This window comes from Monodelphis domestica, chromosome 5 (assembly GCF_027887165.1).
Source record: "Monodelphis domestica isolate mMonDom1 chromosome 5, mMonDom1.pri, whole genome shotgun sequence".
NCBI classification, from domain to species: domain Eukaryota; kingdom Metazoa; phylum Chordata; class Mammalia; order Didelphimorphia; family Didelphidae; genus Monodelphis; species Monodelphis domestica.
In genome coordinates this window covers 157,156,280-157,173,544 of record NC_077231.1, presented here as the reverse complement: position 1 = coordinate 157,173,544, position 17,265 = coordinate 157,156,280, and the positions used below count along the sequence as shown (strand labels likewise).

General features: G+C 33.7%; 1 protein-coding gene across 1 annotated transcript in view; it reads right to left on the bottom strand.

Moving 5' to 3' along the window:
• Positions 1-17,265, bottom strand: part of SEMA3E (semaphorin 3E) — a 424,903-nt gene that overhangs the window by 177,405 nt on the left and 230,233 nt on the right. The window contains exon 3 of the mRNA XM_001369740.5: positions 1,999-2,058. Within this exon, the coding sequence (XP_001369777.3) occupies positions 1,999-2,058 (60 nt within the window). The remainder of the gene's footprint in view (positions 1-1,998; positions 2,059-17,265) is intronic.

Below are 17,265 nucleotides of genomic sequence, written 5' to 3'. Positions count from 1 at the left end.
TACACCAATTAAAAACAAAGTGCTTCAAGGAGACAGAAAATCAAATCTAATAACAGGATAGAGCCAGGGAACCTTCTGCTAGATTCAACTTAAAAGGTATGTAGAGAAGGTTGAATTCTCAGGTTTAAGGAAAAGGAAGAAGGAAGGTCCCTGGACCCTTCCCCCATCTATTGTGCTGAGTCTCCAGGGGTCACTGGAATCTCAGGGAGAGGGCTCCAGCCAGAAGGGAATGCCTTGCTTCCACAGTTGTGCCAGGGCTCTAACCACAGCCATAAGGGGGATAACTAGAAGAAAGGCATGGAGAGGAGGACAGCATAGTCACTGCCATTATTCTCCATCTTGGGTTTCTACTTCTCAAGGTTTTGATCTCAGGGCACATCCAGGTCTACAGAGCAGCTCTGTCCCCAGCTTAATCTAGATTATCAATAGGGAATATAAGAAGCCTTCAGGGCAGGGAAGCTCAATATCCAACACCCTTGACCCACAGTAAGAATCCTGCTGTCTTGGATGCCAGGAGGACGGCTGCAACCTTGAACAGAATACCTTGCTAACAGGACAGGAAGTATAGCTCCCCTCAGCCTCTACACCTTCACCTACAACTTCAGCTTATGATGCCAGCTGGGGAAGATCTGACCTCAACATTCACCTATACTCCTGTCAGCTTAATCTAGTCAATCAGCTGAACAGAGAAGAAGTCCCTCCAGGACAGAATAGCCCATACAGAAAATAATCAGAGGAGTAATAATACACCCAATGATAGGCGAGAAAAAAGGAAAAAATATGAGTAAACAACAGAAAAGGAAAAAAAGAAATTACAAAAGACAACTTCTATACAGGTAACAAACAATGAGCAAATGGAACAGAGGAGGACCAAGGAACACCCAGCAAAAATGCAGAAACTCCAGCAATTGGATTCAGGCTTTGGAAGAACTCAAAACACAATTCAAAAATTAATTAAAAGGGACTGAATATAATTGAGAAAAGAACTTAAAAAGCAAAATAAGTCATCTGGAAAGAAAGGTATATGACCTAAAAAAAGAAAATAGTGTCTTGAAAGGCAGAATTGACCACCTTGAAAATGAGGAAAATGAGGTAAAGAAAGTGAAAGATGAACTACAAAGAAAATCAGACCAGAAGGAAAACAAAAAGCCAGGGATGAAAGTCAGTATTTAAAAATTATAATTCAACAACTAGAAGCAAATGGCGACACAAGGATACAAGAGTCTATGAAACAAAATCAAAAGAATGAAAAAAATGCCACATAGATAAAACCACAGACCTGGAAAATATATCCAGGAGAGACAACTTAAGAATTATTGGACTACTAAAAGATCATGACAAAAGAAAAGGCCTGGACATCTTTCTACAGAAAATTATCCAAGAAAACTGCCCAGATATTCTTGAACAAGAGGGAAAAGTGGAGATTGAAATAATCCACAGATCACCTCCTATATTTAATCCCCCAAGTGAGAACACCCAGAAATGTTATAAGCAAATTCAAGAAGTACCAGACCAAGGAAAAGATACAACAAGCTGCTAAGAACAAACCATGAAACTACAGTTAGGATAACACAGGACATGCCTGCATGCACACTGAAGGATGGGAAGGCATGGAATATGATATTCCACAAAGTAGGGGAATTGGGTCTATAACCAAGAATCAACTACTCAACAAAACTGACTATATTCTTCCAAGGGAAAGTATGGTCATTTAATAAAATAGAAAATTTCCAAGCATTCCTAAAGGAAAGACCTGACTTAAACAGAAAATTTGATGCCCAAACACAGAACTCAAGATAGTTACCAAAAGGTAATTAAGAAAGGAGGGAAAATACAAACATTTTTAAGGGACCTAATAAGGTCAAGTGATTTATATTCCTTTAAGAAAAAATGATAATGGTAACTCTCAAAAGTTGTTATTATCATCAGAGTAGCTAGAAGAAGTATACTTAGAACAGTGACAAACTTTTATAGGATGATGCGTCAAAGAATACTTACTGCATCTTTCCCTTTCATCATGCATTCCTCCTTTTGCAGGGCTGTGCTGGGCCAATGTATCTGAAATAAAATACATAATGAGCTAGTATATACAGTACATAAAAAGTAAAATCATACTGAATAGCTTTACTTCTTTTTTTTTTACAATCCTCACTGTGCTCTTTCCTGTGAAAATGGAAAGAAGTTCCTAATTTTCCTAACAACCATCATTTATGTAATTGAAGAATTTTATTTTATCTCTAAAGATTTTTAGGATAAATAAACTTGCCCCCCCTTCTCTATATCCTGAAGCTCTCTGGTCCAATGATATCATCTGTAAGAGTTTCAATATCTCTACTTCAGTACTAATGATTTCTGAATCTTCTTCTTCAATATCTTCATGATAGCCTGAAACCACTAGGTTTGGCTATTAAATATCTCCTTCTGTATGTCTTGTGGACATTTCATACATGGCATTTCTATAATCAAAATCCTTGGTTTTCCCCCCAAAATGTGCCTTATTGCCTGGCCATCCTTTCTCCCTAACATACAACTTGATTGATTTCATCCCTAACATACAACTCATAAAATTGGATGTATTTATTTTTACTCTTACCTCTGTCTTATCACTCATATCTAACAACGGACTTATATTTAAAATTGCTAGGTCATATAGATTTTACCTCCTCCATATATCATATTCATCTCCTCTTCTCAGCTTCATCTACAATCACTCTTGAACCATCCTACATCTCTAGCAACTCTTTTAAAAGATTACTAATTGGTCTTCACACCTCCAATCTTTTCCTAATTCACTTCTTTCTACATTCTCTTTCCTTTGGTTCTCTTCTAATCTGCTTGCTCCATATCAGTCGATTTTCCTCTTTCTCTGAATTTCTCACCTCCTCATTTTTAATAATCATAGAATTGGAATCAGTACTAGACATATGATTTCATTGCTTTAAAGAGATCTTAGCTAGGAATATTCTATCAATGCAATTCCTTTCTCTTGAATCTTCTAGTTTTAGAGTGTTATGAATATACTGACGGGTTGCTGGATAGCGGCAAAAAAAAACCACAAAAAACCTCACAGATATCACATACTCATCCCATGTCACAGGTAGTGTCCTTCCATATTTTCATGATTTCTAGGCCAGCTCTCTAGCCACCATTAAGGCATTATTACTCTCTCTTCACATATTAATACATATGTAAATATAAATCATTTGCATTCATTTTTTCCACTTCAAGGGAAAAGAACAAACTCTTAAATAATGGAGTCTGTTACAGATAAATGGAGAGAGAGACAGAGAGAGAAACAGTCAAGAAGAGAGAGAGAGACAGACAGACAGAGACAGAGAGACAGAGAGGCAGAGAGAGATAGATCATCAGTTTTAATAACCCTGGCAGCTAACAGACCCAAACAAATAAGCAAAGGCTTAATAAATGTTTGTTTATAGCTCTCTGTCTATAAATCAAGCATCGCATTCCCAAGAACTTAAGCTCTCACTGCTGCCTTCTTTCTGTGACTTTCTTGCATGATTTAACATTTAAATTTCATTGAGAAATTGTTCATTATTTGTTTCCCATCTGTTCATATTTATTTCTAAATAGTAGTAAACTCAAGAGACACTTTTTGACATAGTTCTCTTACAAAATTTTAAGCATCTAGATGGAAAAACAGAAAACATTCAAATAAATATTTTTACTATTTCATTTCTTTTTAAAATATTTTATTCTTCTTCGATTACATGTAAAAAAAATTTTTATTTTAAAAAATTCTTAATTTTAAATTCTTTTCCACCTTCCTTCTTCCCAATCTCCCAACCTTGCTATCAATGTGAGATGGTAAGCAATCTTATATAGATTTTTCCCATTTGGTTAATTAATTTCTGATGTACCTTCATATTCCAAATTTTTCACCATTTCTATTTCCTTTTTTTCTTAATTATTATTTAATCACTGTTGGACAAAGCAGAACAGAATAACATTTTATAGGTTGTCCAGGCGCTACAAATGGACAATCATCTATACCTAGAGATGAATAGGAAAAAAGAGCACACTGGATTACACTTGGACACTGATCTTTATTTTTCAAGAAATGACAACCAGCCCTTGTCACCAAAAAACATCAAAAATCAAAAAATCAGTTTTTTGGCATAAACATTTTTATGCTCATTGTATTTGATTCCAAGTTATGGTATACTGAAATCTGAAAAATTAGCATTGCAAATAACATGCACAAAAAAATCTGTTTTTAGTCCTTACAGGTCATATGCCTTCTTCTAATGCCTTCTTCTCTGTGATTGCATTCAATCTATTCTGTTTGGATTGGAATGTGACTTAACAAGATGGCTTACTAGACATTCTGATCCTCATTTCATCTCAAATCTATCCAAAACAGGACTTATGTTCAAGAGAAAGAGGAACTTTAATCATCTAAGTTAATTCCACAGGTGAAAACACCAAGAAATTTAAGGGAAAAAAAACCAAACAAATGAAATAATAGCAGAAAAGTCCAATTCATTGCCTTACCTAAGAAATGCCTCAGGACTCTTCTCCCACTAGTTTACCCACTCTTACAATCTTCAGAACCAACCCAAAAGAGTATAAGAGAACTCACCTTTATCACTATCCCCCCTACTCTATGCCAAGAAAATTCAAAAAGCAGAAGCTTATGACAGAACTCAGCACTGTTGCTTCTTTCATCCTGTGCTGAAGGCAATATAAAGGCAAGGCACTTGGTCCTGGCCAGGATAGTGGCAACAGTTGGTGTTCCAGCAGAGCTGAGTCAAGACACCATTGAGTGCAGTACACCTCTATGCAAGAGAGAAAAGGACTAAAATCAATCTGGGACAGTTTCCCACCCCCACCCCACACCAGAAGTCTCTTTGGGGCAGTTACTAAGGTAAATTGAAAGTGAATTTTCTAGGAAAGGAAGATGAAATAATTTTGAGGAGGTTTGGGATAACTATCATCAAAGGAAATGGGGTCCAAAAGTTGTTTTATAAGTTGTTTTAAGGGGCAAAATGCCCAAAATTATCAATGATCTGAGAACAAAGAAGATTCATCAAAGAAAACTCAAAAATAGATAAACTAGCAGGAAAGGTATTTATAAGAGAACAGATATCCTTCAGACTGCCTAAAAGAGGGAAGGCAGGAAGGCAGGAAGGCAGGAAGGCAGGAAGGCAGGAAGGCAGGAAGGAAGGAAGGAAGCTCATTGAATAAAGTTTTTTAATGCATAGAAAAAACAGAAGTATTGTTGGAAATGATTATATACAGGTAGGATAGATAGCTTTAAATGTAACATGCTGAATTTATTAGATACTTGAAAAGATAAGCAAGCTGTACATAAGAGATCCATAGTTTCATTTACAAGCCCATGTTCCACTGCATATATGGAAGTACTAATTTTAATTAATGTTTGTTAATATCCCTTTTTAAATGGGAAAAAGATATAGAGTGAAAAAAAACAAAATTCAGCTACAACTAGAAACAGAATAAGCCTGGGTGTCAGGGAGACCTGAGTTCAAATACTGATTCGTATATTTACGAGCTATATGACCCTGGGCAAATTATTTAACTTCTGTCTGTCTCATTTTTTTCAACCAGAAATGGACAGAATAGCATCAGCTTCCAGAACTGTGAAGATCAAATGAGATATATATGTGAGAAATTTAGTACAGTGGCTGAACATATTTGCTATTTAATAAAAGCTTGTTTCTTTTCTCACTTCCTATGTACCTTTACAGCATTATTACTACTGCTTTGTTTTTATTTTGTATACACTTAAACATGAACATATTATTTCCTTTAAATCAAGAATTTTTATTTTTTTTCTTTGTATCACAAACAACACCTAGCACAATGATGGCAAAGCTATGGCACACATGCCAGTGAGTGGCACTAAGAGCCCTCTTTGTGGGCATGAGTGCCATTGCCCCAGCACAGAGTTCATCAGAGTCCTTTACTAGAAAGGCATAGGGACTCAAGGCTGGGCTGATACCCCCTTTTCTCCATGGGCACCTGAGAACATTTCTCACATCACCTGCCCCTCTTAAAGTTTGACCATCACTGAACTTGACATAGTTTGTTCTTAATAAATATTTGTTCATTTATTGATCATAACAAGAGGCAGACAAATAATAAAGTATTACATAAAATTAGAAAATCAAAATCCTACATTAAATGTATCATTTAATTTTATGTAGACTCTTTAATCTGTTAAACAGTGAAATTGGGCCAGAAGAACTCCTAATTCTTTTCAACATGAAATTACTTGAAATAATTTTGCTTTCATATTAGCATATTGAACCTAAGCATATATTGAAGTCCTCCTTTTTTTGACATTTATTTTCCCGTATTATTTAGGTTTTGCTAAATAGTGGATGAATTTTTACATTAAATAAAGTTTATAATACACGCATGTATAGATTGTGTCTATATATTTCCATTTTTATCTATCTACTGTGAGATTTAAATTGGTTGAGGTCTTAAACTGTAATGATTTAAAATGGTGGAAGATATAAATTGTGATAGGTATAAGAGAGGGTGAGTAAATTTTGACTGCAGAAATATGTTTCACTACAGTGTCTTGGGTTTTAAATCAAATATAAGGTGGTCGCCAGGGAAATATTCCCAATTATTCAAATACCCACGTCAATTGGGTTTTATAGAGATTTTAATTAACAATACAATGAGTAATCAAAAAAAGAGAGAAAGAGTAAGAAAGCAATAAGTATGAAGGGCTTCAAGCCAATATGGCCTAGACCTGAGTCTTAAGAGAGAAATCAGTCAATTTTTTTAACACTCACCACAAGGTCTGTTCCAAAGGGCCTCTCTCCAGAGCCTCCAGAGAGACAAAGTCCCCTTAGAGGAGCTCCAGGGAGACCTCCTTAGAGATTGTCCTCCAAGAGCTTCCCTTCTCCAGAGCCTCTCTCAAGAGATTCTTCCCAAGGGGTCCTCATCAGAGATTCTCCAAAAGGATTTCTCCAAAAGGATATCTCCAAAAGGCTATCTCCATCCCCCTCAACAGATTCTGCTTTTTCTTATATAGGGGTTTTTCTCCCATGTCACCTCCCCTAAGTCCCTACATCTACCAATCACTGTAGACGCTTTCCAAAGGACTGCTCATCTGAATTCCTGCTAAGTCGACAAATCTCCTCAGTAAATCTGAACCAGTGAAAACACAGCTGAGTCAACTAATCTCATTAAGACAAAACTTGCCCGACCCTTTTAGGTACCTAGCATCCCATTGTATCAATTCTAAAAACAGGCCTGGCTCAAAGAACTCCTTGCCCCACCATAAGCATGGATCCAAGTACTTTCTTTGTTTAGCAAGGGTTTTTTTTTTCCCCTAAAGCAGTCTTAAGTACGGTTGGAGTAGAGGTCCTCCCATTTCTGATCCTGGCGAGTTCTCACATCAAAATGGGGAAAGTTTCTCAGTAGGGAATTTGTTCCAATTAAGAATTCCCTGATGGGGAAATTTTTAACATTCACAACTCTGAGAGATTTCAAGATTTACACTACCCAACCATTCATACATAATATTTGAATGGTGTGTGATTTGGAAGAAGAGGGAGAAATTAATGATCAGATTGACCAACTGTCCTGAAGAGGAAAGGCTATAAATATAGTAAAGTTGGCTTACATTGACTTTAATGTTTAAGAGAAGCCTCAATTTTACTAGTAGAAATACTCTCTGCCACTGAACATAGAGTGTAATTCTTCTTTATATTAGTCAATAATTTTGAGTTACTGTAGACCTTCTCCCCACTAAAAAAAATCATGGCTTAGTACTCCACCTTTTGGTAATAAGACTTTCTGAAGAAATATAGGCTGGTTCTTAGATAATATGTTTCCCTAGTTCTAGATTAAGTCTCTCTTATTTAAAATAATTTGTCAAATTTGTGACTCATAGATAGCTTCTTATCCTAACCTAGAGTCCTTTCTCATTTCTTCATTCTTTTAATTGTGCATTTTTAGCTTACTAGGTTGTTTCTTCATGTACTCAAATGCTAATTTATACAACTACTCTGAAAATATAAGCCAAGATGCTTAAGGTTTCCATTTTTCAACTGCTTTGTTATTATATGATTTAAATAATTTTAATGCATCTTGAACCTCAAGCATAACATTATTTCATAATGTTTATTCCAGGGCAGAAGCTTAAAACTTAGATGAACTATTTTCATATGAAAACCAATGTGACTTGGATGTTAGCAGAGCTGAGAAGCCTAAGATCTTAAGAATCCACATTTATCTCTTTGCCAAACCACGACCTTTGATTGTCCTTGGGAAAATTTGTCAATCAATCAACACATATTTATTGAGCATTATATACTATGTATAAGGAATAATCCCCTTAATAAGCTTATAATTTAGTTTTATTATATATGTACACATTAAAATTGAATAATTTGCCATCTAGGAAAGAGTATTAGACTTAAAGTCAGAGGATCTTGGATTGAAGTGACACTTCTTAGATATACCTAGTGTTGCATGATTTTGTGCAAGTCTAGAATTCTTGATTTGCAAGTCTAGAATTCTCTCATTTTTCTCTTCTGTAAAGTAAAAGGATTAGGCTAACTATGATTTCTAAGATTCCTTCCAAATCTAAATCTTATGGACTTATGATTCTACTATAAGTTCCAAATGTATTTTTTCTTTAATGAAGTGAGGATTTTTGACTTAATGTCCCCTATGCTCCTTTTGAAATGTGAAATTATGATCCTATGTACCTACGCTCCTATGTTCTTAATGTTCCTATTTTATTTATTTATTTTTATTTTATTTAATCAATTTAGAACATTATTCCTTGGTTACAAGAATCATATTCTATCCCTCCCTCCCCTACCCCCACCCTTCCTGTAGCCCATGTGCAATTCCACTGGCTATCATGTCTCCTTAATCAGAAAATTTCCATGTTGTTGATGTTTGCACTAGAATGTTCATTTACAGTCTACATCCCTAATCATAACCCCATCGACCCATGTAATCAAGCAGGTGTTTTCCTTCTGTGTTTCTATTCCCACAGTTTTTCCTCTGAATGTGGATAGTGCTCTTTCTCATAGATCCCTCCGGGTTGTTCAGGATCACTGCATTGCCACTAATGAAGAAGGCCATTACATTTGATTGGGCCACAGTGTGTCAGTCTCTGCGTATAATTTTCTCCTGGTTCTGCTATTTTCACTCTGCATCAATTCCTGGAGGTCATTCCAGTTCACATTGAATTCCTCCACTTTATTATTTCTGTTCCTATTTTATAGATAGTAAATATTCTCTGAGCTGAGAGAGGGGAAGGAATTATTTCAACCTGTTAAGTCCCAGAGAAAATATGATGGATAGGATTCTAGAGGGAGAAAGGAGAAGAAAAGAGTGATGTGACCAAAGGCACAAAGGTAAGAAAATCATTCACAGAGAATTGTGGAAAAAGCAAAGGAGAAACGCTACAATGAAGTCCAATATAAGGCTTGTGCTTTGCTGTGAATGAAAAGGAGATCAGTTTTAGCTCAGGGAATTTTAAGAATGCCGGCAAGGCTAAGGATTGCACTCTTCATTTCATCACCAATATGAAAAAGGCATAAAAAAGACCACAATGGAAACAGAGGGGTATATTTTGCAGCCAGAATGTGTACATGTTCTGCCAAGTTAGTAAGGAAGATGATTTTCCTCATCTCTTTTGGCAGTCAGAATAAGCCTTTTTGGTTCTGCTCCACAGTTTAATAACAATAAAACCTCATGAAATGAAACTGTTTGTTCCACATGAAACATTGTCAAAATCTAACAGGGAATGGTAATACTTCAAAATTCCCTATTCAAAAAAAAGAAAAAAGAAGCCAAAAGTTTAGATACAATCTAATTTCATGATGATTTAATCCTTAATATTTCTGCTAATCATCCTTGTGTTGACTAACAGACTATGAATTAGCCTTTCAAAACCTATCTGGGATTGGACAAAAAGGGAAAAAATGTCATTTTTTTTTCTGAGATCCCCACTGGGTCTCATAATAATATGGGAATTAAGGTTATTTCAAATTATTATAATAAGATGTTATTATGACACCCAACAGAAGTGTAAGAAGGCAAGAACAAAATGACAATGATGAACAATTTTATTGCCCAAATGAAAAGGATCATTTCAATAATTTTTCTCACAAAATGGTACATTTAATTTTGGCCAAGATTAATGCAATATATTTAAGTGAGTCATTCCACAGTGTAATTCTATCCAAGTTACACATCCTAATTTTAGTATTTTAATTTTAATTCTTGGGCTATTGGGCTTAAATACTTCTTTGTATGGATGGATGATACATAAGTATCTAGTACTTCCTCCTATAATGTTTATATTGCTTGCTTTCCTATTAGGCAAATATTGTTTAAAGGCAATAAAATGGACTTTATTCACAAAATATTAAAAGTTAGGTACTAATTGGTTATAAATTGTAGCCTTTAACCTGACACATGCTTGTTGTCTTGGTATTTAGGCTTTTAAAATTATGTAATGATTAGAGTCATAGTGTTTCAGACTGGACAAATGCCAAATGTCTTTTGGCACAGGGGCAAGACTTGTACTTTGATGAGTAATTCTCCACAGCATTTGTACTAGAACAATATAACTACACAAACTGTACTGACCCAATGTATGACCTTCTGTATGAACAGTGCCTGCTGTCATTGACATAATTTGGCATCTAACATCTATATGCAAATCACTTTCTAAATGCCATTTTCCACATTCAACATAAAATCAATCTTATTTCTAAAATATGTGGGCTTGTATTATCTTTATGAGATCATTAAGCTGAATAATTAAGGGAAGTATAAAACAAAATTGTCAACAAAAGATTTCTATAATTACCATATATGCCCTGATCTGAATATGAATAGTGTGATTTTATAGGCTTGATAGATGAAAAATAAGTTTTTTAAATAGAATTGGATTACCCTTTGGAATGAGAATTTTAGAGACAAAATAGAGATAAGTTTGGGAAAAATGAATAGCAAAATTGTTATATCTATAAATGCATATATAAAATCTTAAAGAAATGAATAGGTTCTCTTAATGTAATGAGAAAACAGCAATTTTACATAAAACTATTGTAATCTATGATAATTGATGTTTGTCTTCTATGAAGTCTTTGCCCTTATTGAATATTCAAATTAGACAAAAGATGTATGTATATCATATAGTGCTTCATGAAACTTAAAGCACTATTTAAATATAAATGATTATCATTACATATGTGTATATATATGCATTATTGATAGAAATGCTTACTGTAGCAGTTACAGAAGCAATATTGCATCTAGTATATCTTCAAATGTTATATATACACATTAATATTATTATGTATTAAACACATTTATAAGATATGGATAGATGTATTTTAAAACATTATGACAAAATGGTTCCTTTCTCCCAAAATGATTTTATATTGAGAGAGAACCCTACATGGCTTGAAATGCATATATTAAAATGTGAGCTCATAATTTTCTAGTGTTGAAAGAGGCATCACAAACTGTGGGTAATCATGAAAACAGACACTAATTCAATAATAAAAGAAAAGAAGAAGAAAACATTAAGAAGATTCACATCACATTCTGAATACAGAGCAGCTAAGAATGATGCAGCTTACAAGTTGTCCCATTTGTGCTGGAAAACAACTTAAAATTAGTCTAGAAAATTTAATGACTTGTTTGTTATCAGTAAGGTTTAATTGTTTGCAAAAAGATATATTTAGATGGATGCTTCTGATTTTCTCTTCTAGATGTCTATAGAATGTGATGTAATGAAATGAGCACTATAATCAGAATTTTTAAATAAATTCCTAGTTTTAACTACCAACAATGACTTTTCTTTTTCTCCCTGGTTTTCTGCCCTTATTACTCAATCACATAATATGCATTCTTTTTCAGTGCACATTATTAATCTTCTCTCTGAGTAAGCTCAAAATCCATAGCCCAAATAACAACAGATGCCCTGAGAATTGTGAATATGTACATCTAAAAGACAAAAAAAAACAACCCTGAAATACAAGCTAAGACCTCAAATAAGTTTTCCTTTGAATATCGGATTATTCAATTATTTAGCATCCACAAATTTCACAGTCCCAAAGTCAGTAAACTTCCCATTCCTCCAACATGACATGATGGATAGACTGCTTGACTTGGAGAAAGGAGGAAGTATGTTTAAATCCTGTCTCTGACACTTATTAACTGTATAAGAATGGGCAAGTCTGAACCTCAGTTTCCACCACTATAAAATGAGTATAATAGTGTCCATGGCACTAATTTCTTACAGAGTTCTTATAAGTCTCAAATGAGATAATAAATGTAAAACATTTTGTAAACTTGAAAGCACAATACAAATATTACCTTTTATAACCAAAAAAAAAAGATTGTTTACAGTGTACTTTTGGATGTGACTAGCACAAATGACTGAAATGGTTGCTGGTAGTTAATGAAATATTCAAGCATCCAGAAAAAGATATCTAATTGGAATTCTTCCTTTGTATATGTATGGAAGTTTTAAGTGCTTCAAGTACTTCCTTCATAGCAAAAAGATCAATGAGATAGAAGTGAGACTAGGCTTTCACCTTGGCTTCGCAGTTAACTTACTATATGAACAAATTTCTTTAACCTCCCTGCCTTTCTAGACCTGGAAAAAAGAAGCTAGTATTGCCATGTTAACCTCTAGCTCTTACATTCTCTGAATCGGTACACTTCAACATCTCTGTGAATTAGTGCTAGAAAATGAAGCCCCAAATGAAGTGATTCTACCCAATTCACTCAGATCAGATGACAAATCTGGAATGAATGTAACATAGCTGGCAAAGGAAAAAGGAAAATAAAGTTCCTAATCCTCTCCATTTCACCCCAACCTCCACTTTCAATTTGATTGTTTTGCTTTGTTTTTTAAAGGGAAGAAGGAGGCTCAGCAGACATGTGAAATCATTTCAGATTTTTGTTATGTAAGGAGGAATTTTCTCTATGGCAAATAAATGTTGACTTTGCTTGGTTATACAAAGAACCATATCACTAACATATTCCCGTGTGTGTATGCGTGTGTGTGTGTGTGTGTAGATGTTAGAAGAACATCAAGCTCTTTGTGAACAAAGAAGAAATTTATTCCAGACAAAGTTCCATGTCTCTCATTCTACTACTTGCACAAACAGAGCAATTTCATTGACCACTGCTTGACTAAATAGTAAATGATTCCCAGGATTTTCTTCATTTCCCCCCCAACCCCTGTTAATCATATCTGACTCTTCCTGTCCCCATTTGGAGTTTTCTTGACAAATAAACTAGAATACTTTATCATTTTATTCTCTACCTCATTTCACCTATGAGGACACTGAAGTAAAAACATTAAGTGTCTTATTCAGGATCATATAGCTAGTAAGTTTCTGAGGTCTGATTTGAACTCAGGCCCTTCTGTCTCCAGGGCCAGTACTACATTCATTGTGTAATGCATTCACCTTTCTTAATTGTTTGTATTTTTGCAGGTCTTTTAAGGCTTCTGAGCCTTGATTTCCTCATCTATATTAATACTTTCCATGCCTACTTCTCAGGTTGTTGTGAGAACCAGAGTTTTTAAATATCATAAATTATTATTAAATTATTAAGTCACATGCAATTTATAAGAATTCAATATTTGGTAAAATTTTCTGGGAAAACTGGAAAGTACTTTGGTAGAAACAAGAAATATCTTATGATACTCACTAAGAGAAGATCAAAATGGATACAAACCCTAGACATAAAGGAAGATATTATAAGTAAATTAAAAGAACAGGAAATATATTTTCTATAGCATTCATAGGAGGAGAATTTCTGAATTAGTAAGAGAAAGAAAGAACTGTGAAATGTAAAATGGATAATTTTGAATACATTAAATTAAAAATGTTTTGTACAAATAAGACTAATGTAGCCAAGATAAGAAAATAGTATGTTGGAAAGAATTTTATAATTTCTTGGAAGAATACTTAATCTATACAGAGAGCTTTGGAAAGCATATAAGAATATAAGCCATTCCCCAATTGATAAATGGTTAAAATATATCAATTGACAGTTTTGGGAAAAAGAAATCAAAGCGCGCTCTCTCTCTCTCTCTCTCTCTCTCTCTCTCTCTCTCTCTCTCTCTATATATATATATATATATATATATATATATATATATATATATATATATATATATATATATATATAAATAACTATATGAAAAATATCCTAACATTTTTATTAGGTAATGCAAATTAAAACTGTGAGATATTATTTCATACCTATTAGATTGGTAAAATAGAAAAGAGAAAAATAATAAATATTGGAGATGATATAAAAATGGGGACATATACATTGATGGCATAATTCTGAATTGATCCAACCATTTTGGAGAAATATCTGGAACTACATTCAAAAAGTTATAAAACTGTGTATAGCTTTTGATGTAGCAAAACTGCTAGTAGATTTATTTACTAAGGTGACCAATGAAAAAGGAAAATAAATTATATATTCTAGAATATTTACAGAAGCTCTCTTTGTGGTGGCAAAGAATTGGAAACTGAAATGATGTCTATCAGTTGGGGAATGCCTAAATGTTGTGATGGAATACTAATGTACCATAAGAAATGACAAAGACGTTATTTTTGGAAAAAAAAAACATGTTAAGAAATCATGTGTAATTTGAATGTTATACTAAAAGCTATGATCCCCAGCAAAACAACTATCCCCAAAAAAACTCCAATTCCCAGCACCCTACTCTATTCCTGTCATTACATGGTGACATAGACAGGACATAAATTCGGTGGATTTCTGTCTCTCAGTCTCTTTTCCTTCCTGTGGTAGCTTTGGTGGAGAGGGTTTTTTTGAGCAGGTAGAAAATTTAGTTACATGGTTCTATTTTGTCAAATAAGAAAATTTAAAAATATAATGCTTGAAGTATTGTACATTAATTTAAATCCTACAATTATGAAGAGCAAAACAAGAAAAGAAGACAAAGAACTAATAAACAGAAATATGTAAAACATAGTTTTATATATGTACTAATTTCTTTTGGTCAAATAATACTTTCTTTAATGGTGAGAGGGGAGAGAAAGGTGTGTTGATTGTATATCTTAATATTTCAAATGTTTTAAACAAAGAAATAAAGTTCTAAAAAAGAAATGTCTCTCATTTTTAATAATGCTCCCATCATGTAGGGTTATACTGTGAATATTTTACAAATTTATTTTTAAAGGGCCACACTCCATATTAAAAACGAATTCCCAGAATAGATTATATTTGAGTTAGACTATCCTGTTCCCAAGAAATAATGTTTTGGTGCTGAAACCAGGTACATCCTGAAAGTAGATGTGACAAAAGTTTTTATAGTTGGGACCTATGGAAAAGAAAATGAAGACTCGTTATTCCTTTTCTTATATCAAAGATATATCTGTTTTGCTCCTAAGCCTTAGTCTAGAAATAAATTATAACATAGAAGGTATAAGTCCAGTTTTGGTTCAAAGAAAGAGCACATTAGGGAGACCTTTATGGTTTCTAATCACTTTCCATACAATAACTTTATGACATAGATAATACAAGCATCATTATCTAGATTTTACAAATGAGGAAACAAGATTAAATGGCTCGAAGTTCAAAAGCTAAAAAATAGAGTTGAACTGATATCTCAAATGATTTGACTCAAAATTTAGGGACAATTCTGTTATATCACAGATAATATATGTTGTCTGTGAGGATCTAATCCCAAGTCTCATTAGTTTGGACTGGGATGAAATGAAGGGACTCAATGAACCAAATAGGTTTGTTTTGCTCAAACAAAGTAAGGACATATAACAAGGATTCAGAGTCACTAACTTCTCTAGATACATCTCTTCCCCAATTCCAATTGGAAGAGGGTCTATAATGGTTCCGCCCATGGTCTCAGTGCCCAGCAAGTATGAAAGGCCTCCACTACATATGGCTGGGTCCTGTTATATTCTTAGTCTTGTTACCATTGTCACTGAAGTTGATGCCATTCAGATTGCATGGGGAAGGAACTCAGAGAAACTATATCTAGAAAACACTAGTCCTATAACAGACTGTGAGGTCTTTTGTACTTATATTGCAATTCTGTAATTCTTCATTCTATTAAAACTCATTCGTGCCTTTGCATTCTATGAGAGTCTTGACCATAGACTTAAAATAATACATAGAGGAAGGACATATACTTTTGTATTAATTTCTCTTAGTCTTTGATTAAACCATGTATATAAATTTTTTTCTTTTTATCTCCACAATTTGAGAGTGAACATTAAATTTTATATTTCACAGGAAAAAGTAAAAGAAAGTCAAAATCAGCCTCATCCATTACCTTCAGTAGTAAAGTTGAAAAAGACATGAGTGTGAGGGAAGAGGGCATTTTTTTTTATTGATAACAAAAACAATCCAGAAAAGAGACATATTCAATACTCATCAAAAATTCAGGAACAGATTTCAAACAGTAGCTGATATGTCAGTTTATGATTCTGAAAAAGTCATTTACTACATGGTTTCTACATGTCAGACATGGTACTAGGTTTTGGAAATACAAAGAGAGGTAAAATATCTCTGCTCTCAAGAACCTTACCTTTTTTGTGAGAGAACAACATATACCTAAAAAACTAAAAAAAATATTCAAAGTAATTTCTGATTTTAAGCATTATTATTAAAAGAGGGAATCAGAATAAATTTCCAATAGGAGGTGGCATGAGCTATGCTTGAAGAAAGGCCATACATTGTCTTCGGTAAAAATGAAGAGGGAGAACAATTCAGGCATGGTCAAGCTATGAGAAGGCAGAAGAAAACGGAGTTGTAACATTGTGTAATCTTATCACTTTGTATTTACTGCTATGCTAATTACAACAGTGTACTAAGTAGAGAGGTAACCTTAAAGTGAAAAATATGAATTCAGATCCTTTCTTTAACACATTCTAGTTGTTTTATTGTCATGAGCAAGGTTCTTAACAGCTCAAGTGTTATGGTTTATGCCCTTTTGGTATCATTTATAGATTATTTCTCAGTCTCCATCATTAGAATGGTTTCCATGAAGGAAGAGTTCCCACAGTTCCAAAGCCTGATAAAATCAGAGGTACAGATGCCATGTGCATGCACATTTTATATTTTAAATATATTAACTCATTTTTACCATCATTCTATCTCATTCATTATTTATAAGTTTTTACCAAGCGACTTTTAAACGTCATTTATTTATGCAATTATGTTGAGAAAAATCTTCAATTTAATAGGCAGCCATGACTCATTCTTTAAATG